Source organism: Trichoplusia ni, chromosome 13 (genome assembly GCF_003590095.1).
Source record: "Trichoplusia ni isolate ovarian cell line Hi5 chromosome 13, tn1, whole genome shotgun sequence".
NCBI classification, from domain to species: Eukaryota; Metazoa; Arthropoda; class Insecta; order Lepidoptera; family Noctuidae; genus Trichoplusia; species Trichoplusia ni.
The window spans coordinates 5,227,690-5,253,135 of NC_039490.1; the positions used below are offsets into that span (position 1 = coordinate 5,227,690).

The 25,446-nt window shown below is 35.5% G+C and overlaps 1 protein-coding gene across 3 annotated transcripts; it reads left to right on the plus strand.

Annotated features, from left to right (window-relative positions):
• Positions 1 to 23,796, plus strand: LOC113500175 (kielin/chordin-like protein). 3 transcript variants are annotated; one of them, XM_026880881.1, is made up of 35 exons: positions 1 to 153; positions 2,498 to 2,549; positions 3,037 to 3,135; positions 3,372 to 3,410; positions 3,951 to 4,001; positions 4,368 to 4,406; positions 4,734 to 4,844; positions 5,622 to 5,747; positions 6,181 to 6,303; positions 7,854 to 7,985; positions 8,517 to 8,648; positions 9,877 to 10,002; positions 10,833 to 10,964; positions 11,449 to 11,592; positions 12,245 to 12,379; positions 12,756 to 12,926; positions 13,395 to 13,553; positions 13,859 to 13,993; positions 14,316 to 14,459; positions 14,776 to 14,895; positions 15,376 to 15,519; positions 16,155 to 16,277; positions 16,871 to 17,011; positions 17,493 to 17,657; positions 17,964 to 18,092; positions 18,196 to 18,321; positions 18,800 to 18,922; positions 19,384 to 19,578; positions 20,045 to 20,233; positions 20,478 to 20,642; positions 20,924 to 20,944; positions 21,262 to 21,381; positions 22,490 to 22,603; positions 22,854 to 22,859; positions 23,268 to 23,796. In XM_026880881.1, exons 1-35 carry the CDS (start codon positions 124 to 126, stop codon positions 23,408 to 23,410), a joined length of 4,104 nt encoding a protein of 1,367 aa, XP_026736682.1. In that variant the 5' UTR covers positions 1 to 123; the 3' UTR covers positions 23,411 to 23,796. The 3 variants fall into 3 exon arrangements, with proteins under 3 accessions (XP_026736682.1, XP_026736683.1, XP_026736684.1); XM_026880882.1 differs by lacking the exon at positions 8,517 to 8,648 and having other exon boundaries at positions 2 to 153; XM_026880883.1 differs by lacking the exons at positions 7,854 to 7,985; positions 8,517 to 8,648 and having other exon boundaries at positions 2 to 153.
• The last annotated feature ends 1,650 nt before the right edge of the window (positions 23,797 to 25,446 follow it).

Below are 25,446 nucleotides of genomic sequence, written 5' to 3' on the forward strand. Positions count from 1 at the left end.
ATTCCTAAATATTGTGAGGAAATGTGCAAAATGTGTTTCAATTAATTTTCCATTTCGTTAATTAGTTCCATATAAACCCTTCACGGTTGGTTTTAAATCCGAACTTATCAGTTAGAGACGATCATGTATGGAATACTGTGGCTCACTTTGTGGGTAAGTACTATCAATTTTATCATTTAATCCATACAAAACTGGAATTTTTCGTATTTGAATGACATCAATCTTAGCGCGAACAATTAAGTATAATTCATATTGCATCGAAGATAGGTTGACGTCGTTGAATTTTAAATAGTATTGTCATGTCAAGTAATACTAAGTGCAACGGTATTGCGTATTAACGTTTACGTAATAACTAAAGAACTGTGCAAATAAATTAGACTCCATACTATTTCTGGTCATGCTACACAATAATACAATACCAACTATTGATGTCCCACACCTGACAGTAGGCCTCCGATATGGGAAAGGTTTTCAAGCATTGATCTCCACTCTAGCTAAGTGGCAAATCAACCTGAATTCCAAATATCCTCACGATTTTTTCCTTCACCATTCGTCAGTAGTGACTTATGAAGAATAATTAAGTGAATGATTAAGAAAGTACCTACATATAGTTTAGAAAAAGTCCATTCAAAGTACCGCTAGACCATCTCAATAAGTAATTTTGTTGGGATATAATACTACTTTCTGATTGAAAACACCTCACTTGCACTCTACGTTCTAGAGCCACATGAATTATTATTATTATATTATATTCTCCCTAAACCCGACATCCTTCATGCCATAGTAGAAAACGGGTAGACACAGATCTAAAAAGTTTAGCCATTAAACGGCACAAACAAACTTAGTTTGTGTGCTACGATGCAAACATGCCTTAAGCAAAATTAGGGCGCAAAATACAAAACTTTGTCACCGTCTCTTTAAGCGAAGCTGTTGCAATCGTGTGAGCGAGAGAGTGCACTATACAACGTAGAGAGTTGTCTCTTTTGGGTGAAAGGTTCTTTGTATCACTTAAATATAATTACAATCTATTGGTGACAAATTCGTTATCATTGGACTAAGTGCCATGTCCTAAAAACCCATGTATTTATAAAAATATATTTACAATTACAATCAGTTGTTTAAAAACATTAAAAACCAATTTTCGAGCCATGTTTTATGTGTACCGTGAACTATTGAAACTAATTTTAGTACTTGATTTTAAAATTAATTGTGATAAAGTGACGCGGAGAACTCGCAAGAGTTTCGTTTCTCAATCAAACTATTTGAAAGCCTTTACTATGTGCCTTGTTACAAGCTGTAATTTAGTTTCATCAGTTCCGTCGTCTATCTGTCTGTCAAATCTTGCAAGTTGAATTTGATCCACTTCCCGGTTTTCGACAAAGCTGATATTTTGATAGCATATGTATCTTTCGTGACAATGCAATATTATGATTTGATATATTATAGAGATGATCTGATGCTGGAGCTAAGAGGTTGCCGAAGGACCTCCACTAAAACACTACTGGGTTTAGACTTCTGTTATGTAGAGAGAGTACTTTGAGTCCAAATCAAAAAGATATCTAAAAATGTTTTTTTTTTTTATATTTTTTTTAATAATCTGGCTATCGGCAGGCTCTCACGATGCATAATAAGTAGAGTTATATACTCTACTATAGGTGTACAAACCTTTACGACGAAAACTCTTAAGAGCTGACCAATCTGGCTTTCGTAATGGAGCCATATGTGAACCTATTCGTCCTGACACTGATTGGATTGTACAAAGCACCCGACCCTCCTTTAAGCCGATGCAATGTGATCCGTGTGTGGAGAGGCCTATGTCCAGCAGTGGACTGCGATAGGCTGATGATGATGATGATGATGTGATCCGTACATCGTATCATGATGTTATAGTAGGTACCTGTGGATGTTACACGTATACTCAGGGAGTCTAACTGAACGGCTAATATGCCATACCTAATGTACACGCTGACATTTTTCTGCAATGCAACACCGAGGAGCTCGTGGCTAAGCTGTAACTGCATAAGTGAATCGAACACGTCCGTAGATGGGTGACTATCTTTGTCATAACGAGTTCCTCCGTGTTTCGGAAGGCCCGTCAAGTTGTGGTTCCCGGCCGTTATTCATACATCTTTGACAATCGATACAGGTAGTCAGAAGCTTAAAAGTCTGACAACCAGTCTAGCTAAACCTGTTGCCCAGGTAACTGGATTGAGTAGATCAGATACGCAGTCGCTCCTTGTAAAACACTGGTACCTAGCTAGTAAGACTGGAAGCCGACCCCAACATAGTTGGGAAAAGGCTCTGACGATGATTACCCCACAGTCACCCCACAGTCTTCCAACTTTCTCTGTGTACTGCCTATTCCCTCAGAAACATCCCCGGAGCATCGCCTGAACGTTTCCTGGATTTATCCCAACGAGGATGATCCCGTGTTAACAACCCTTTGATGACGATTCTGGCCGATTTAGCCATTGTTTTAAAATCATTACATTTTCAGGCCACAGTAGGAGAGGCGTTCTACGATGACTACTGGTTCCGAGATCTGGATGGTAAGATAATTATAGTATTCTTACTTGAAAATTGAGCATTTTTGGGATTAAAAGGAATGAAGTTTTTCCGAACTCAAAAAGAAACCCATCATATTATAAACCATTGCAACGGAAGGCAAAGTAGTTCGCAAAGAATCATCCGCCTTAATTTATCAATCTTATAAATTTAACATTAATTTATCTGAACTATTTGTCAATTACGATTGGATACGATACCGATAGGATATGTATGGGTCTCAGCTAATATTTGTACATCTTTGACAGTCATTACATGTAGTAAGAAGCTAGAAAGTCTGACAAGCAATCTTACTAAGGGGAATCTTGTTGCCGTGGTATCTATATGCAATGTTTGTACGTGTATGGAAAGCCGTGGCGGTAGACCCCTTGGTTTAACGTTATTCTAAAAATACGACATGCGTCATTTTGGGACGCCCTGTATAATAAAAATGTTTCAAGGTCATTTTCAAAGATAATGTTATAATTTCAGATGGTATTGAAGGATCGGCTTGGGACTCACAGAGGCATCTGAAACACAATTTTACAGAAGGCCTGAAATCATTTCACAAGCTCTACCATGCTGGACGAGGTACATTTATTTCATTTAGTTAAGTTTCGAAATAATTAATATTTTTTTATTAATATGTAAATTAATAATGTTTTTTAAGGTAAATAGTAATGTTGTAAATATAGGAACTACATTCATATTCTTTGTCTTTTTATTTTAATACATTTTAGCGAATCGTTTGCGTTAGCTTTTGGAGAAATGTAACTTTATAAAAAATGATGTTGAATTATTATTTACTTTATTATTCTTTGTGTCAGACGGAGAGGAAAGAATGAGTATGAAGAAAGCAAAATTACGTAAGTATTATTTATTACGTATTATGGTTAATTAAGATAAGTTTCTCAAAAAATAAATACCTATTTCCTTGGCCTATATACGTCCCACGGCTGGGCTCAGGGCACTACACATTGTCATAATACTATTGAGCATTGATCACCACTCTAGCTCATTGTGAGTTGGCGATTTAGGAATCCAATATTTTAAATCATCGTTTCCTCACAGTGCTTTCACTTTTAAAAAGTCGCATTGGTACTTAGCCAGCTCTTGGATCAAACCGCACCTCGTGTATCAAATCCATACATACGACTATATACGGAAGGCTACCTCGAAGGCAATAAAGTATCAAATTTTTGTTAGTGGCTGTGGGAGCGAGACAGGCCTTAAAGTTTGTAAAACAATGTCTCTCTGCAACAGTCTTAATGATGATGTTTGGCGTATACTCTAAGCTATAATAACAGTACCGTTGTCACGCGCTCTTTCTTGCTTACACGAAGACAATTCTGCTGTTATTAACGAAATGTTTGTACATTACTCTTAATGGATATCATTTTTTTCAGATCTAAAAATGTTGAAGATATATCGACACGTTGGAGATACAGATGACTTTGGTACGAATATTAAACATTATAATTTATTTTACCAATTATTTTAATTTATTTTTCCTGTGTACTTCATAATTGGCGTAATGTTTTGTATGATGACTTTATGTAATTTACTGTCAGGTGTGAAGCTACCTCTCATAAATTCATAAAATATTCCTTAAAATAGAATTACTCGTCTTTTGTTACAAAAAACAAAATTAGTATAACTTGATATGAATATTTGGAAAAAATAGGGCGTGATGTATTGTAGTGCAGCAGTTGTTTTATTTTTCATTCAAAATATGCAACAGTTTGCAATCCACTTTGGATGGATGTCAGTAAAAGACGTTAAATGTATATTATTTTGAACAATGTTTTTAATTTCGTTTACAGAACCGTCAAGAGGTCATTTTCTACCGTTACGAGATGGAGGTACTACTTTAACCTGTTTCTATAATTTTGTTATTTTTCTTTTACCTATTCAGTTTCCGTAAGACCGTATCACTGCCAAGTCAAATAATTCGGCTTAACATATCTAGAACGATAAGATTGGTACTCTAGAAAAGTCTTTTCGCATGATGGGTGCATTTTAAATAAACATCACAGCTCCCGTGTTTAGAAAGGCACGCAAAAATGTTGGCCTGCCCTTAATCTTTCTTTGTTGTGGAAAAGAGACGCCGCTCTACACCTTGTATTCCACTATCCCGTTTCCACATCAGCAATTGCAATCGTTTCCTGACTTGTATTATTTGTCCACAGCCAAGTACTGTACTATGGGTAGACACACCAGAGTGGATTGTAACCAATGCACGTGCGTCGCCGGTCAAATGTACATGTGTACAGGAATGATCTGCAACTCTGCCATCGGAAGTAAGTTAGGTCAAAATTCAATTTACAATTACTTATTTACAATTTACAATTACTTATTCAATTTACAATTTTCAATTTACTTTATTTTTAATTCCATAATGTAGTACATTTGGTGAATGGCGAAAAATGTCGGGCACAGCATCATTTAGGAGCTTACTATTGTCCTTAGGTGATAACACATCCCCCATCAAAACCTGCACATTCCCTTATGGTTGTCCTTGTCTTTTTATCGGGGAATGTAGAGACAAACCGACATTCTAGAATATAAACCACATAGGTTTCTATCTTTCAAACGGATCTTATGATGTCATTATCACTTTCTCTAATATTTAGTTTAAATTGCGTTTGATTTTGTTGAGGATAACAGTTCAGAAGTGTTCAGGAGGAATACCGTCTCCTTAATTAATATTATTGCAGTTGTACGAGATAAAGATTCCAATATTTATAAACAAAATATTTATTCAGATGCACGCAAAATTATTTTTACTTAAATACTGAAAAGGTAAGGGAGAGACTGAAGAGGTTGGTCTGGTGGTTAGTAGTCCTGACTGCTATACCGGAGGTCGCGGTTTCGATTCACACCCAGGACAAATGTTTATGTGATGAGTACTATATTTTTTCCGTGTCTGGGTGAAATTTGTCTATATTATGAATGTGTTTAGAAACACAAATGTTTATGTGTTTTCTGGTACTCATAATACAAGCTTTGCTATGTTTGAGACTAGATGGCATTGTGTAGAAGTGGTGGAAATATTTAATATAACAAAATTGTTACAGGACCAAAATTTCTAGTAACTTGTAGGGAAGGCAAACAACGACAAATAGACGCATGCAACTATTGTTTTTGTCGAAACGGCCATGAAGTTTGCACAGAAAAAGAATGCAATAGTAATAGCTTCTTGGGTACGTTCATTTTTATTACTTTTTTTGTAATGAGTAAAAACTCGCGTCAGGAGACGTGACCTGATCAAAAATTCGAGTTCAATTCGAAAGACGAAAACTTCAGTAGCACAATACTGCATCGATAGCGAAATAAATAAGTATTGTATTCTACCACATAAATTATAGTAATTTAATAGTGATAAATGAAGCGATTTGAGTTTAAAAAGTAAACAAGGTTAATATTCAAGTTTTCACTTCTGCGTCGTTTTTTCATTTATTTTCACCTGATTTTTGCATATTATATACACTAAACGATATCATTAAACGAAAAATATAATTAAATACCTGTTATTTATTTAATTGTTTTTAACAAACATTTTTGTAGAGTTCTTTTCAATTTCAACTCATAAAGCCAGTTAAGTCCCTTTTTTAACATGACTGTTTTCATTTGAAGACTTAGATTTACGGAGCGGATGTCCAGATGGGCAGAGACGTCAGAAGGACTGCAACCGTTGCCTTTGTGTCCGTGGCGAAGAGTACTGTACTCATTACACCTGCGATAGAGATACTTTCAGTGGTATGTATTTCTTTTAAACGAACTTCAAGAAGAGGTTCTTAATTCGTCTGTTGTTTTTTTGTTGCTTCAGAACTTTGGGCTTGATGAACCAATTTAATGGATTCTTTTTTCATTTAACGTGAAATAGCTGTCTTTTTGTTCATAAAGGCTCAGCAGTTTTTATTTGAAGCCGGTTTGAGGTTTTTGTTCTTAAAATAATTTTCATACTTATTCGATACAAAGATTTGCTTACGTGTACATAATATCGGTCTTATTTTACTAATCGAATCGTCCGACTAGTTTTGGACCAACCAAAGCTATTATCCGAGGCGCTGTTAAAAAATAACGTGTCCATTAGAATTGTTGAACTGAATGTTCAAGTCAAAAAGGAACTATATTCTTGGAGAAATATTTGGAGATATATTATTACTATTTTCGTATACACTTATGCGATAAACTTAATATGTTTTTTTAGTCCTTCATAAGATAAGGCTTTTGCTCAGATGATACGATTTCCCCTTTTAATATGTAGTTGTTGAGGCTTCATCATTTGTGGTATTTTCTAACACATTTCAATAATTGTAGGTGGTTAAAAGGTTTATTTCACAAAATATAGTTTTTAATTTCCTCATGCTTAATCTACTAGATTTTAAGTATGTTAAAAAAGACAACAATTGCTTTCATTTCATTTTCTAACGACGGCAATAGCAAATATTTTTTTAATAATCTTAAATGGGAGAAAGGGTATAGGACTCATATATTGACGATTGTCTCCCGTACTGACTGCACGGATAGCTGAGTGGTTGAGGTCACCACGCTAAACGTAGCGGGTTCAATCAATAATGCAAGCGTTTGTATCATTCACGAATACTTGTCTTGATCTTGGCTGTCTTTGTGTGTGTGACTTGATTGTTTTTGAAACTCCACGCGACACAAGAATTAGTCTTTGATGCGGGTTTCATCGAAAAAATGTTTGGCACAAGTTTAAACTACTCGGAGCAGTCAAGTAAAACGGGCAGGCGGTAACTTAAGCATCGCATATGATCATCATTGGTTTACTTTATATGTTGGTCACTGATTAACTCATAAGTTTATCATCGACTAACGTATTTATAGAACATTGGGTAACATGTATTTTGACCGCTCACTAACATGTATTTAATTATCGACTTAGACTTCGATGTAGATACGGCATTTGACAAAAAAAAATGTTAAGTTCGTCAGTAGATTTTAGTGATTTTTACCTATCACAACATATCTGCAACTGCTATCATTTTTTTTATAATTTTACTATTCGTTCTCCAAAGATTTTTGTTACTCAATTTTTTAGCTTATACAATTTTCAAGAATTTTGCCTCTTTAAATTCAGACGTCGATTGTGAGCTCCGGTATGAACAGGGAACTCTACAAGAGATAGCAGTTAGCGAATTATCAGTTAGACATAGAATAGCTTATGTCCAGCAGTGGACCTCAACAAGCTGAATTAATTGATTGATTGATTGTTGCACAGATTTTGTTAAACGTCTGTGCAACGATCAGTCACATTCAGTTGACTACACGTTTATTTTTAGAAAATTTATTGAGTTACTTAGACTCGACGCAATGTAAAAACGGAGAAACACTGGAAGTCGATTGCAATAAATGTGTCTGTGTTGACCGAAGCTGGACATGTTCTCGTGCGCGCTGCCCCAGGGACACAGGACGTACGTAACTTATTTGCATCAGATTTATGTCTATTTTTTGAATACCCTCTTGGTCTTGTGGTTAGAGGCCCTGACTGCCACAATGGAGATTGTGAGTTCGATTCCCACCCAGGGACAAATGTTTTTATTATAAGAAAAATCATTTGTTATTTGTTTAGGGGTAATTTATACATAAAATGTAGATTGGATGTAGTAGATGGCGTTGCATGAAAGTTATGGGTTATAAAGATAGCCTTTAATTTAAGCAAGAAAGAATTTTAAGTATCCTGGGAGAGCGAGCATGCACTATATTTTATAAGTAGCGTATAGTATTTATTACAGAAATTATTTTCACTGTCTCGACTGTGCAATCTCGAATACAAACCTTAAGATTATATTAATAAAAAACAAACATGGCCGCCATCAGGCTTCTGATGAACCCTGACATGTTCACTGTTAGCTAGAGAGTAAAACATTTTTACAGTAAAAATTGAGGTTTAATAGTTCATTTTAATAGTTATATACTATATATATAGTTATGTTATTTTACAGTGAGAATTGAAAAACAACTCGAATGTGAAGATGGCCCGGTGTTTTTTGACAACTGTAATATTTGCTATTGTCGCAAAGGAAAATTCTTTTGTGAAAATAATCCTTGTTTTTTAAAAGAAAAAGAGAAGAAAAGTAAGTAAAGTACGAGAAATATTAATTGCATCTCTAAGTCTTTAAGTTAGAAAGACAACAACTGCCGTTATTATACAATAATCATATTCCACAACTTTCACACAACGCTATATTATAAACATACTTATATTTCTAAACTAGCTGTTGCCCGCGACTTCGTCCGCGTGGTTAGAAGATATAAGTTATAATTTATACCTGCCTTCTATCTATCTTGTAGGATTCAGTCAGCGTTTGCAATGTAAGCGCAAAAAATGTGTTTTAGTGTGTCGACCTCACATTAGAAACCTCAAAAATTGTAGCCTATATGTTATTCTGATGTATAAGCTATATTGTGTAGTGTAGTTTTTACGTGAAAGAGTAACAAACATCCATACATCCATACTTACAAACTTTCGCCTTTATAATAGTAGTAGGATACATACATGTTATAGATAAATTACACAAAGACACAGAGTAAACGATTGTGATCATAACACAAACATTTGTCCTGAGTGGGAATCGAACCCATGACCTCCAGTATATCAGTCAGAGCCACTAGCCACTAGACCAACAGGCCAGACATTCTCTGATATCTAAATGAATATTTATGAAAGAAACTCGTACAACGCCACGTAGTGTGAGCAAGACAGTGCACTACACGATAGAGGCCGGTATCTCTTTTCCACAATTACATTATTCTTACAATAAAACGTTGTGGTCGACCGACTCTTAATAAAAAAATGAATGAATGTATCGTCCTAGCCTTTTTTCAACTATGATGGGGTCGGCTTCCAGTCTAGTCAGTCAGTTCAAATTCATCATCGTCCTAGCCTTTTCCCACTATGTTGGAGTCGGCCTCCACTCTAACTGGATTCAGCTAAGTACCAGTGTAACAAGGAGCGACTGCCTATCTGACCTCCTCAACCCAGTTACTTAGGCAACACCTGCGATATTCCTTAGTTAGAATGCTTGTCAGACTTTTTAGCTTCATACTACCGGAACGACCGTCAAAGATGCACGAATACAGCCGGGACCCACAATTTAACATTATGCAGTTATAGCTTAACCACGAGCCCCTTAATTCATCCCTAATGAAAAATAAAATAATGGTGCGAATAATATTTCTTGGACTATATTTACTTTTCAAACATAAGGAATTATGATCTCTACTTAAACCTGTTTTTTTTTTTATTTAGCCCGTAACCACCCGGTACCACATAATTTGTCTGAGTTTCGATTGTCTTTTCAGATTTCAGTTTGAAAAGAGAACGTTATACGTGTATTGAAGGAAGCAAATATTACATAGACGAATGCAACTACTGCCACTGTTTAGATGGAAAAGAACTTTGTACCGACATGGAATGTGGAAATACAAGTAAGATTGCTGTTTAACGAAGATTAAATTAATAGATTTAAAAAATCTACTAATTTAACCGACTTTTTTATATGTCACTTCCATTCAGATTTTATCAAAATCGGTCCAGCTGTTTTTATAGTTGTAAATTACATTGTCATCGGGTTTGAAACTATCCTGAAAATTTCAGCCTGCTAGCTTTTCAGGAAGTGCCTCAAAATTGAGTTGCAACCGGAATGACAAGCACACAAACAAGTGAATGTGAAATGAGTACACCTGCAAGGTGTCGAAACGTCGCGATAAAATCCGTAAAAGTAGTTTCATTCCAATGTCTAACATTCGCGTAAACCTAAGAAACCACTGTGAAATGAGTGCTTAAAAACGTGACAAAAAGCATTTACTTATTTATTTTACTGTATGGTGATTTGCTTATGATATCGCGCACTACTATAGTTTTGGTTTGACTTAACTGTGTAACTTACTAACCACTATAACTTACTTTCTTAAAACAACAATCTCTTTTACATTCTATATATATAAAACTCCCGTGTCACGATGTTAGTTACTCCGTACTCCTCCGAAACGGCTTAACCGATTTTTACCAAATTTTATATGCGTATTCAGTAGGTCTGAGAATCTACTAACATCTATTTTTCACTACTCTAAGTGTTAAGGATGGCTTACAATAAAAAAAAAATATTTTTGGACGAAATTTTTTGTTTTTATTTTTTTTATAATGTGGCATTAAAAATGCATACAACTTGAAATAATTTTTATTAGGCAAAAGAACGTTTGCTGGGTCAGTTAGTTCTATATATTTCCAATCCATGCCAAAACCTCTATTTTTTCAGATTACCAAAGAACAAGAATTTGTACGCACGGAGAGACAAAAAATGAAAGATGTAACTCCTGTTATTGCTTCATTGGTAGTTGGCTATGCTCAAAACGTTCATGTGATGATGATGATGAAAGTTATGACGACGGTAAGGTTTTTCTTTAATATTTGAATTATTACCTTTTTTGTTAACTTGTTGATCAAACAGAGCGACTACCACCTCTTCAAATAGTATTGCAACTGTGGAAGGCATCTCATCTCATCCCGTCTTAAACTGACTGACGAACCTGTGAGAGAAGGTTCGATCCCAACAAACGTGCCGACTATCTATTAGTGTACTCTCCGGTCACGTCAGATTGCCATCCCATCGGGCTATAAGAGCAGGGGCGCTCTACCTCAGGAGCAGAGGGCGCACGAACATCCGCTGCCGTGGCCTGGTGAAACTTGTCACTACTATCTAATGCGAGGGCCCCTCTCAAAAAGAAAGTATATGTGAAATGAAAACCCTCAGGACTTTATTTATTTTCACGCTTTCTCCAACACTCCTGATGATGATGATGATCAAGATTGGTTCACATTTCTTTCACATTCTTATTGAATAGTAACAGCATTTAAATTATTGCATGTTGTAGACCTTCACACTGAAGACATTTCTTCCGATGAGCGGTGCAATAAAGGTGACACAAAGGCCATCGACTGCAATACTTGTGAATGCCACCATGGAGAATGGATATGCTCACTTGCACCGTGTCTTCAGGACGAGAAAGAGTCACTGCGTAAGTCAGACAAAATGGAGAATAGATTTACGAAGCTGTATATGCAGGATCCCACATGTAGCATTTTTTTTTTATTCCATAACTAAACAATAAAACGATTGACATAGCTCCTCGTTTATGTCAGTTTTACAATTGGCGCTATAATTTCGGCCCACTTTTAAGCCGACGAGTAACCAACTGACAATTTAATTCTATTGAGATGTGTTTAAAGGCAGGTGCACGTTCTAGTTAATTTGAGAAGGAAACGTTTTAATTTACTATTGATATACCAATATCCCGAATTAGTCGGCAAATTTTGCCATAGCTTTGTAGCTACATTCTGTAGGACAGGGGTAGATTACCCCTGGTAGATGCCCCTTCTCATTTCATATTAAATGTTTTCAACAAGGCCTCTGCATGTTGAACCTGTGTATGCCATTAGAAAAGGACGGATCTCTTACCATGAAGTTATACAATGAAAGAAAAGAGACAGAAATAACTAAATTAATTACTAAAGCTGACGGAGTTTGAAAATTTGTATTATACACTTTAAAAATATATTTTAATTGATATCAAATTGAGTAAAAAAAAATCTATAGAACTGTGGCGATATCTATCTTGGACGTGCGCACAACCAGCTGCAAAAACATTGTAAAATAATTTCTGTTTGCAGATTCACTCCCTTTTTTGCATTCTAGCTGCACATCCAATCATAGAATGGCATGGAAAGACTGTAATAAATGCATATGCATCGAAGGCGTTTGGTACTGCGCTCAGAAACTATGTCACCAAGGATCTGGTGCGATAAGTAAGTGGTATGTTTTTTAGTAATATCTTGAGGCCTCACAAATGATCGATATTTGCCAACGGCAGAGGATTTGGGACAACAGCATGTCCTCGGCAGAAGTTGAAAGACGGCGGTGAAATTAAAGCGACTCATAGACTCACTTAGACTTAGAATAACATAGTACAATCAAAAAATATACATATAAGATGGCGTTTTGCATTAAAACGGTTAATATAATTGCTTGACACAAATTAACATTTTGTCTGTTGAAAAATTTCAAAAATAAATTATTCTATTTCTTTATATATAAATAGAAAATCGTTTTTGTGTTTGTAGATTAATCAACTAAACTTAATTCACAAAATCGTTACAAAAGTTGAAAATGTTTTGCTTTCAGGATACTTAAGGGATGATCATCATTCAGAAAGTTGTAAGGAAAATGAAAAGAAATATAAAAAGTGCAATCGCTGCGTATGTCGCGACGCGCGATGGGTCTGCACACAAAGGGAATGTTTTGACTTCGACAGTTACGTCGGTACTGACATTCGTACCCAAGACTCAGCTGATCGTAAGCTAATTTGTTTTTTCCGTGACTAGTTGATACGCGCGATTTCACTGACGTTGTTATGTTATGAAGACATCATTGGAATTTCTGAAATTTAGGCTTATAGTTTTAGAGTGCACGTAGTTCTCCCGTTTCTTTTATAACTCTGCTCACATAGACTAAAGCGTAAAGGACTAGATATTCTTTAGCTTTCCTCAATAAATGAGCTAAGAAAGGAAGAACTTTCAAATCGGAATGGTAGTTCCAGACTTGAGCGCGTGAACAAACAATGAAACAAACATCGCTACAGTTTAATGATATAAGAATAGTTAATATATCTAAAAAGCAACAAATAGTCAACAATTCAGTGGTTGAAAATAACCCAAAATAAAGTTATATTTTTTTCTATTAAATGATATGTACATTGTTACCCGCTATAGCAGACTTGCCTTACTCACAAATCATATTTTAAACCTCTACATAATTTTACAGAATTTTATCTAAAGCCGTGTATCTCTGGAGAAAGACGCTACAAAAATATTTGTAACCCTTGCATTTGTATGAATGAAAAGTGGTATTGCCAAACTAACTTTTGTGGAAGAGGTACAGACTATAGACCTGAAGATGTGTACTTAAGACTCGGCGACGATCGTGAGTACTCTTCTATTTCAGTCAATTATTAAAAGAAGTAAGAATTTGAGACAGAATGATGCGATTTCGTTGAATCCTTTTTTTATTATATCTTGTCATTTTGTACCTTAAACATTGTTTAAAGTAAGTTTGGTAGTAGTTTTTACTTGGAAGCTGTTGAATATTTTTGTTGTTAAAGTAAATATTATATTTTATCTTTATTTTTGTAAGTTTGATAAACTCTGACACCAGGTTACGCCTGGCAATAGACTAAACTTACAACTACATTTCTAACGATAAACTAAACGATATTTTGAAATTTGTAGATAATTTCTACACCGCAAAATGCAGGAAAGGCAGTAAACGAAAGAAGGATGCTTGCAATTATTGTTACTGTCGACATAAAATATGGTTCTGCCAAAACAAAGCTTGTGTGGAGGGTGGAGACCTCAGAGAGCAAGGTTTGAAATCATTTACTTTGACCCTTCATCATTCGTCTTTAACCAAATTTTGCAAACCAAATTTGACCCACCGCAAGGTTTCCGAATAAGGTCAAACTTTTAACTCTAACAAACAACACAGACAAAATAAATTTCAAAGTCATTTTTAATAGCTGCATTTAAATATAAGTACACGATTAAAAAATTAACCTCAGACAACACTCGAACCTGTGACTCTATTCTAAATATCTCAAAATGATTATTTAAGCAATGTCTTTTAGGTTATTGCGATATGGAACATATATTTTTATCGTTGTTTTAAATAATTTCTTTTCTCTTCCAGTTAATTTGAAATATCATGTAATGCCAAGGGGTTGTCCCTTGGGAGATATAAAAATAACGAATTGCAAATATTGCGTTTGTCTGGCGACTGGTTACCAATGCAGATTGATGAAAGAATTTTGCATCGATCCGAAAACAGGCGATCGTATGTACATTATACATGTTTCCGACTAACAAGCAAGCAAGAATAACTGATCCCGTACAAGTCGGACTCGCGATGGCGAGAATTCCGTACAAGTAGGCTACACAAAAATCGGTTATGAGACATACGTGTGTAACTACGTTTCCTAACCTCGATCGTTATTTTTAGTAATTAAATAATGTTAGCACATGCTCTGATGTCCCTCCAAGTGGTTAGCTATCACGGTTTATGAAACAGACTCGTGAGGACCAGACGGACGTACAGATAGACGAAGAGGCAGCTTGCGTAAACAGTTAAAAATATCCTTTTAAATTTTCAGGATGGCTGCGGTCTTCCAAATGTGTACCAGGAACTAAATATACCATTGATTATTGTAATTCTTGCTATTGCGGCGAAAAGGGCGAATATATCTGCACTAATAATCCCTGTTCACTCTCTGGTATGTCTGTAGCATGATACTGTAATATTAGACGTATGTATGTAAGAACGACATTAGCATAGCGACACCGAGTGAATCACCACCCAAAAGCCACTGTGCGCGACATGTCCTGGACTCGATCCCAGTCTAGGACAGGCATTTTTTTGAACCAGAAATTTCTGAGTGTTCTTGTCCTTGAAAATTTGTGAAACGTTGCGACACAAGGAATAAATCCCTTATAGCGGGAAAATTAAAAAAGAACCTAAGTGAAGCTTTAGAAAACTGATAATGTCTATGGACTTCAGTTACTAAGTCTACAAAAAAAACGAAAAACTGCTTTATGAACCCATAGTACACGATCTATGCCTACCATAACCTCTTAAAGTAAGATTATTGCTATTGAGGAAAAGAGGCAACACCAAAAAATGTGTAATTAATATTACCCTTAAGCGTGGTGGTGAGCTTTTAAATCACAAAAAATAATAAGTTTCTTTTTTCTAGAGAGTTTAGATAACCTAACAGCTCCTAGTTGTGACAGAGAAGATATAGGGAAGACGGAACAAATAAATTCTTGTAACTATTGCTACTGCAACTCCGATCAGAAATGGCAGTGCACGAATAATGAATGTCTGGACGAAGATCTTAGTAAGTATTTACAAGCCCAAAAACTTGCTTCTAATGTCGAATATTGCGGTTGGTCCGTAGATGAGTGACCATCTTTATCATAACGAGTTCCTCCGTGTTTCGAAAGGCACGTTAAATTTTGCCAGTGCAGTTTTTTTGACAGTCGTCGTCGTAGTTCGAAGCTAGAAAGTCTAGCCGACCCCAACATAGTTGAAAAAAGACTAGGCCGATGAATGTCCTAAGCGATTGTCGGCAAAGAGGCTAGTGTCGCAAGACACCAGCCAGTTTTGCATAACGTTTTATAATGCACAAGAATATGCGCCGACTCAGATACTCTCTCTCTGTTCCCTAACTCTCACAGCCCAATTTGGTGGGAAGTGGCAATCTAAAACAACCGGAGACGGATTAAGCGGAAGACCCACATTTACGTGCCTTCCGAAACATTTATTTCTAAAACAACATTCGATAAATCAGTGCGTTCCTTAGGATCGAATTCGAACAATTTTGGTCAATTTTATATGGACTTTTCCGTAAAACGTAGTCTAAATCTGAAAAAAATATACATTTCCTCAATTGGATTAAATAAACAAAATACTGGCGAATCAGGAATTCTTTCCGTTATCACACATAACTTCAGTTTCGATTTTTATTTCTAGGTCCTCTAAGGGATTCAACATGTCACATAGGGGAGAGATACAGACAGGATGCATGCAATTATTGTTTCTGTAATTACGACCGAGAACTGATCTGCACAAATAACTCTTGTCCTCAATACAGGCGTACGTAGAAAAAAAACTTGGTACAATTTCAATTAAAACGATGACTGTTAGGTGACCTTGGTGCGACCAAATTAAAATAAGACCAGAATATTATTATTGCACTTGTGGAACAGAGGCAGACGCTTTACGCCGTGTGTCGTGCTGTCTGGCTTCCATGCTCGCGATAATATTACTTAGGAGTTAGTGGTACGGGCCTCTCCGTTGCCCTTAAACAGTTCTGAAAATATCCTTTAGTTCCAAAGTAACGCTTATTTTCGAAGGTATTTTGTATGACACTGTCTTTTACATCATGAATTAAACTCATTTTACATCTTATGTGATATCGCCGTTCTAACATAAAGGCCAGTTACTGAAATTATTTGTTTTTAACTTACATTTCACGATTCCTATCAAACTGTTTAACTAATTTCAAAAAAGTAAAGTATTAATGTTCAACTCCACACATGAAGAGTCTTGTTAGACAGATAGATAGATAGAAAGATATATAGACAGAGATACAGACAGAAAACAAAATAGTCCGTTCCATTTTATCCTTTTTTTGAAGTACGGTATTCTAAAATCAGACAAATTAATAAACGCTCTTAAATTTCCAGTGGATCTACGCACATCACAAAATTGTGCAGTAGGCGAGAGAGAAATAGTAGATGCCTGTAACTATTGCGAGTGTAACTTAGATGAGGAATGGGAATGCACACATAATCCTTGTCCAGAGACCGTTCGGACTACCTTCATAGGTAAGTGAAAACCAGTCTAGTCTTACAGACAAAGACGCAAAAAATTATGTCTATATAAATGAAAGAAAAGAAAAAAAAGAAAAGAAGACAATAAGCCTGACAAACGAGCCTTAATAATAATGGTTACCCTTTGCGTAAGAACCCTAAAAAAGTCGATGTTTAATTGGTTAAGCAGTTAAATGTCTAAATTCGAAGCACGTAAATGAAGCTTAATGTAGCTGAATGCTGTGAATGTAATAGTCGTAGCGATATGAGTATTTTTTATTAGGTATGGCCAAGAAACTGCCAAGCTTGAGGGTGCCCGGGTAGTTTTGTGGTTGGTGGACGTGGGTTGAAATCATTAGCGTTTAAGTCCGACTAAAGAGATCGTTATCCACTGGACTGAAAAAAAACAATGAGGTTTGAAAGAAGAAGTGAGAGGACTTTCCTCGGTAGTGAAGTAAAAAAATGGTTTATGTTGCTACTGCTTTCACAATTCTAGGGAACCGAGGAAACTGGTACAAGCATAAAGATGTGTGGAATTCAAAAACCGAAGCTCCAAAGACTTACCTGTGTATTGATGGCACCCGCAACGAAATAGATGCTTGTAATTATTGCGTGTGTCTGGACGGCATCGAATTTTGTACGAGGAAGAATTGTAGGACAAGTACGTATGTTTTATCGTTTTATCAAGCCCACTGTGTCTCTCTGCTGGGCAAAGGCCAAAACCCAAAACCTTACACGGTTCTGGGCCACATGGAAACAGCCCACGCGGTAAGCGTTACTCTCAACTCTTCCTGTCTAGAGCGACATTTTACCAAATGAAATATGAGTTTGCTATTAGAAGTGATTATGACTTAATATTATTTAGTTTTTGACATATTCTTAAGTGATTAGACGTTTGTATCGCTCTTTAGCGCACATATATAGCGCGCAATAGTTATAATAAATAAAGAATATTAATCGTTTCTAGAATCGTACTTCGTGGAGGCTTTGTGCTTACCCAATGAGCCGCTGCCCAAACCGGACCCATGCAATGAATGTATTTGTTTACACTCAGCAATCGCATGCTCAAAAATCCCATGCATTCGAAAGAAGCAAGGTAAGAGGAATATTTGACTTCGACTGTTTCGTCTACTCAGATTCACAACATTTCGTCCAATTAATTTATTAAACAAAGTAATTGAATAAAGCTTTCGTTGTAGTCGCTGGCGGCAGGTCTCATGTTTGTATTGAACGACAAAAATACTATATGGACGATGGCTGCAATTACTGTGTCTGCTCCAACGGTCAAGAATTTTGTACTTCAAGGGCTTGCATGATGGTTCGTGGTATGTATTTCTAAAACAATATAATTTTTAAACAATATAATATTATTGCTACTGGTAACAATCAAGTTAAACAAAACATTTATCATTCCTCACTCCATTAATATCTCATCATATCCATTAATAATTTCACTTAAATAAGAAGGATTGTTCAGATGGCTTGATTGTGATTCTTCAACGAATTGACATACATCGAAGTTAATTTCAATTGAAAACCCTTTTTATTTTTACAAACTTTTGTTATTTTCTCATTATCACCTGGCTCATGTGTTTTATTAAATCTTGAAATGCCGAAAAAGACTCAACCCCATAGAGTAATGCTCGTTTGGTAGCCGTTTAGTTTTTAATCTCAAAGCAAAAAAGCAAGCTGAAAGGTTAGTCGGCATAATTTTTTTCAGTAATTATTTAAAGTACGCGTTGTATATTTATTACTACTATTGAATGAACCTTGTCTTATTGATCTTTCACAATTTTCATCTAGATACAAATATTAAATGTAAAGTTGGCGACATTATTCCTCCAAGAGACAGCTGCAACATGTGTGTTTGTGTTCGTGGAAAAGTTACTTGCACTAACAAAGTATGTAAGAAAACTAGAAGGCAAGGTAAGAATGTTTTTTTAGAAAATGCATAAGTATACTGTTAATTAGGGTAATTGACAAAACTAACTATCTCGTCTGTCGGACAGATTTGCAAAAAAAATATAATTATGTAATTTTTTTCTTTCATCTCGTAAACAAAAAATGAATATGATATAGTAATTTAAAACTCGTGTGACGTCAATTACCATTCAGCTTTTTCAAGCTAGTGATCTTAGGGATTAAACAGATTTCTATTATAAGATGAAGTCCAATATCTAATCAACTACAAATCATGATAATCCATTCTAAACAGTTAAGAACTGTATAGTATCTATGGCTTCAGGAAATAAGGTATTTTTTCGTAAGTTAACAGTTTCCTAAGATATCACCACTAATTAAAAAGAAATCTATATTAAAAAGTTAACTTACAGTTTAACACCCCATCCGTAAGTAAGACGAATTACAAAAACGATGAAAATTTACAGGATTTAGGCATAGAAAGTTGAAGAGGTTCAAGTTTGGAAAACTCTCTCCGATGATCCAGTCAGATGAAATACTAGACGAATGTAAAGATGGGTTTTTTTACAACCCGCCTGAGTACGACCCGGAATGCCCGAATATATGCTATTGTGATAGAGGAGAACTATTGTGCACAGACAGACCATGCAGAAGACCAAAAGGTAGGAGTTTCATATTCAGGTGCTTTTGACTCTAAGGTACGATCTTTGCGTAAATATTCTGCACTGCACGGGTAGTCGAGTGCTTGAGGTTACCACGTTAAGCACACCGAGGATCACAGTAGAGACAAGGATTTGTGAGGTCCACGGGTGCTTATTCTGAATCTGGGTGTCTTTGTACGTTGAATGTGACTTGAATGTTTGTAAACCCAAACACGGCACAATAATTAAATTCCTTCCTCTCTTCCTTTTGAAACAACGAAATAGGCATCCTTCGGTTTTGCTCAAGAAACTGGTAAATAATTGTTTTTTGATTTGGCTGACGTCACTTGACATGTTGTCGACTTATGAACGTTTGCTATTGACGTTTGTAATCGTAGATCGGGCTAGATGCATTTGCGAACATCGTCCACTTTCAAATTATTTGACAAAAAACAGCGTATGATACGGGTATCAATTTATTTTTCAGTCCTACCACCGGAATGGGGCACCGAGTCGGTGAAGCGAAACAGGCACCACTCTATGTCACAGCGGACGGGCTGCTTTGAGTTTGATCTCCCACCTGATGCAAATTGCAGGACTTGCCGTTGCGTAAACAACGAAAAAGTCTGTGAAGTAACTAATTGCATCTTGGATAAAGAAGGAATTATAGCTTCATGTATGTTTCTTTTATTTATATTTAAATGCCTATTGATTTTGTTTAATACAACTCATAGCCGTAACAAGGGGTATCGTGTTGACCAGGTTACTGGGTTGAGAAGGTCGAATAGGCGGTCGCTCCTTGTAAAGCACTGATAGACTGGAAGCCGACCTCAACATAGTTGGGAAAAGACTTGGATCATGACGATAATTTGAAAAGACGAACAAAATCAAATTTATTAATGTAAATATTTCCTTTGCAGTGAAATTAATGCACGAAAAGAAGGAAAAGCAATTTTCCTCGCCCGATCTGTTTTGCACACCATTCACATTCTTCAGTCCGGACAACAACAGGTTCTGTCGAAACTGTTTCTGTTTACATAACGGGCTCGCGTTATGTTTGCTTAACTTCTGCAAATACTCCAAAGGTAAAGGAATTTCTAAACTATGTAAATTGTTCATTGAAATAATGACATTCATCAGTCTATGGATCAAAGCCTCTTTTCTTCTTCCGCTGGTATAGCGGTACCAATAAAGCCTCGATGATATCTGTTTTGTATGACCACTTGATAGTAATTTCAAGAACAACAACGTAAGAAAAGGCAGAACTGACAATTATAAATATTATAAATAAACGGGCTACATTAGCAGGAGTTTATTAAATATTGATTCAATTATTTATGTTCAAATTCATTTATATCCTTCACAGATGTACCGCACGAACCCCCAGGTAAGTACTTTTATATTTATCTAATAAAATATCTTTAAAATACTTCCAAAACAGTTGTTCCTTTTCATAGTTCAGTCTCGTTCTCATTCAATTTGATTTAAAGCGTAGCGTTCACCAAGTCAAAGGGTTATACGGGCCAAAAAACGTGGTCATATTTTTGTACAGCGTCTGAAATAACTCAGCGGTTCGCAAAAAAAGAAATATTGAAGCGAGATCAAAGTATACACGTTCGTCGAAGTTGACAGCAACCGTTTCGTACCCTTCATCGCTCCCAACTGCTTTAGCTGTGGTGAAGCAATATTAGTTGTATATTTCAGAATCTGTTTACGACAAGTGCAATCCTGGTGAAGTTGGCTATCCCACAAAGTGCGTGTCTTGCAAGTGCACAAACCAGGGCAAGTGGGCATGCAAGCGAGATTCAATAACGGACTGTGGTGGTAATGCATCTGTATTTCTTAGTTCTTTTTTCATGTTAGGTGTATTTTACAGGAACTTTTCTCTTTATATTATCAAGAATCCGAGGAGCTCGTGGCTAAGCTATAACCGCATAAGTGATACGATCACAGGTTAAGCTATGCTTGACGCGGTTGGTCTGTAGATGGGTGACCATCTTTGTCATAACGAGTTCCTCCGTGTTTCGGAAGGCACGTTAAATTGTGGGTCCCGGCTGTTATTCCTATATCTTTGACAGTCGTTACAAGTAGTCAGAAGCTTGAAAAAGTCTGACAGCCAGTCTAACCACGGGGTATCGTGTTGCCCAGGTAACTGGGTTAAGGAGGTCAGATAGGCAGTCGCTCCTTGTAAAACACTGGTACTTAGCTGAAACCGGTTGGACTGGTAGCCGACCCCAACATAGTTGGGAAAAGGCTAGGCCAATGATTATCAAGAATCGACGAAAAATTGTAGTTTACTTGAATATTTTTTCCTTGCGGAAAAACAATTACGTAGCACGTTCTGTTAAGCATCATTTTTACCCAAATCGCTGAAATAAATTAAACTGTTAAGAATAAAGCGATTCAATACTTAGAACCTATTATTGATACAAATTTATTACAGTAAAACTTCTAAAAACATCCCAGAAAGGATTTAAATGATGATCACTTGAGTTTTTAAATGATCCCATCTTTTCACATCCTTTTTTGAAGGAGGTGTAAAGCCACCGTTTTATCTCTAACTAGCTGTTGCCCGCGACTTCGTTCCCGTGGGTAGTAGATATAAGTTAAGATTTATACCTGCCCTGTTTTTTTCACATTTTCCATTGTATCTTCGCTCCTATTAGTCACAGCGTGATGGTTCATAGCCTTAAGCCTTCCTCGATGAATGGTCTATTCAACACAAAAATAATTTTTCAATTTGGACCAGTAGTTCCTGAGATTAGCGCGTTCAAACAAACAAACAAACTCTTCAGCTTTTTATTTATTAGTATAGAAGATGAGATATTAATTTTTTTATTAAAAATATTTACCTAGCGATTGTAGGAAACGATTTTCCAATTTTGAAAAGCCGTCTGATTAGTTTTATCTTCATCTGATTGTTTTGTTTTAGAGAGGAACTGCGACTCTGGAGACGAGTTCCAGATGGGTTTCCAGACATTTTGTGCATTTTGCAAATGTTCTAGCACGGAATGGTATTGTTCTGTAGCAGATGGACCATGTTCTGGTAAACTTTTACAACTCTTACTTAATGTTTAAATATTAGAATACTTAAGCACAAAATTAATTGTTTTCCTAACTTGACTTTTTAGTTAAATATCCGTTTGTATTTTACACAAACATTCAAAAAAAAAAATTAGGTCCAAAAATAAAACTTAGTCTTAAACATTTTCTTGTCGTTAATTATTCTCATTTAATACATATTTTAGACCAATTTCAACTTTTATGATGTTAATGATTTTTTTCTTACATTTCAGACTTCAGTAAGTATACATTTAACTATGTTGCTAGGAATGTAGTTAAAAAATATTGGCATAATAATTATTTTCCACATCTTGGTACTTCTTCTTGTGATATCAGATATCCTCAGGCTCATAAAGATGATGATCTCGGAAGTATTCGTGCTCTTGGTTCTAGATCGAAAAAGCGTTTTTCAAAATCGTTTATCAAGTCGTCGTTTGGGAGAAGATAACAGATTAACTGAGAACGAGAATTCTGTAACCCCACCGAATTCCAATCAAATATTTTTATACTAACTTTCATGAAGTAATTTCATACTTAACTGCTAACAACGAGTGTTTGCCCGACTAATTGCAGACCTAACCAAACTAGTCTGACGAAAGCGTGTGTAAACCATTGTATAAGGCATAATCAGAGTTTTATTTTTCCAGGCAATTTAGTTTGCCCCATGGGGACCCTCATCCACAACCCAAGCCAGTTCTGCAGTCTGTGTCTGTGTGGAGGGCCCAGTGGGTCAAACATGTGCTTCACAGAATCCAAGTGTGTTCATCAAGTTTCTGCCCACTTACAATAGTCATATGTCGCTTTACGTAAAAGGAAAATAAATTATGGATATTTTTGTAATTTTTATTTTCTTCTTTGTATTTTATGGTCTTATCTACGTGCAGTTTGCTAATGTATCTACATGAAATTCATTTCAAAAATTGTTAAGGAATTTCAACGATTTTTTTTTTGATATTTACAACATTACGATTTTGTTGTCAAATAATCTGACATTGTATTTCTTGATTTCCTTAAATTTTTAAGGAAATCAAGAAATACCAAACCCACTAAGAGTGACTTGTCGCGGATTTGGCCCCCGCTTAGTGTAGCGTTAGTGTGAACCATGGATGCTTATTTTGAACCTGGGTGACTTTTTGCATGCGACCTTAATGCCTGTGCGACCTCCCGAGACACAAGGATTAAAGTGCGGGACTCATATTTACCCTAATAATGCCACTGATAATTCAGTTACTTCTTATCCTGCAAAAAGACAGTAAAAAACCCAACCTATTACCTTCAAGAATGTTTAATATGAAACTCAACACAAAATTTTAACTACCGATAACTGTTTTATATGTTTTAAGAAAGTTAGAGTTAGTTAGTTTCGTAGAGGTATATTGTTGATCTTGTACGATATATACAAATATTTGAAGAACAGAAGTTTTGAAGTTTACCTAAGATTTTATACAGCAGGTTGTATTTTAAATGGCTTTCAACGTTCACTGACTAATGGTTCCAATGTTAGTACTGTCAAGTAATACTTATGGAAATGGAATGGCATTCCGGAATTTTTGATGTCTTGTATTATTTTTTTATTTTACGATATATCCTTATCTAAGTCCATTTACGTCGTAACTAATATTTTGGATGATAGCAAAATATATTTTTTTGTTTTTGATAGCTACACAGTTGAAATTTTTACAGACGATGTATTTTTCGTGAAGCTTTGACAACGTTTGTAACGGTTATAAATTTGCCAGTGATGTCAATTTTGAGGAAGGTGAACCTACAAATTTATTATCTCCCAATCGAATTTCTAATCTTCTGAACGCTTGCTATAGTGAATCTAACTCCCATTTGACCGGATTTTTGCCATACCTACCGAAATCACCTTCTACAAAATTTCATAACCGATGAAAATGTGAACCTTTTAAACGATTCCATAGCTCGAATAACAAAAGGTAGGAGCAATATAAATACATATGCAATATAAAATATATTAATCCGTGTCAGTATTACCGTGTGTTGCATCCGCCACGCCACCTGTACCCGTTTTATTAAACCACTGAAATTCTGCCACCCCATTTCACTGCCTGCCTGAATTATATCCTGTTCATTTACATCGTTAATATTTAACAAGACTTTATGACTATACTATAAAAGAAGGGGATTATTTTTGGTTTTGTGAATAATTTAACATATATACCTGAATATTATTATTTTTTTACTGGTTGAAATCCTCATGGTTTGGTAGTGTCAATGTATGTTTTTTCTTGGTGTATTGCTATGTATAGCAAATCATTACGATTACTCAAGAAACTCCGATCAAAGTCATAATTTGATCTTTTGTAAGAAATACCAAAAAGTTTTATTATTAGCTTATTAATTTATTTTTGATTATTTAATAGGATATTTATTTGTATGTGTCGGGCAATACCAATAAATAAGCGTGAGTAAACGGTTACTTCATTAAGGATTTTTGTTCAACTAAAATCTTACTTGATAATTATTTTTTATATTACACTTGTTTGTGATCATCTGCACAAAAGATGTCATCTCTTGTATGATACATAGGATTTTGTTTGAGTAACCTTACCTATTTTTTTTTCTAGATTTCATATCCTTAAACAGGTGTTTCACACGTATTTTTTTTCATTTAATTTGAAAACCAGTTTTAAATATTTCGAAAATCGTACGAACCATTTTGGTAAAATTGGTGAAAAATTTAAAATTCGAGTTAATTTCATACATTCAAACCTAGGCATAAAAAAACATGATATTTTTACAAGAATTCAAAGCACGGGGCAATTTGTTTGTGTTTTGCCATTATATTTATCACTGTGCACC

Excerpts from the sequence above, each read along its gene's own strand:
- LOC113500175 (XM_026880881.1), top strand. The coding sequence starts at position 124 with ATGTATGGAATACTGTGGCTCACTTTGTGG. Across the intron at positions 5,748-6,180 it reads CAATAGTAATAGCTTCTTGG|ACTTAGATTTACGGAGCGGA; the intron begins GTACGTTCATTT and ends TTTCATTTGAAG. Across the intron at positions 18,093-18,195 it reads ATGCATTCGAAAGAAGCAAG|TCGCTGGCGGCAGGTCTCAT; the intron begins GTAAGAGGAATA and ends CTTTCGTTGTAG.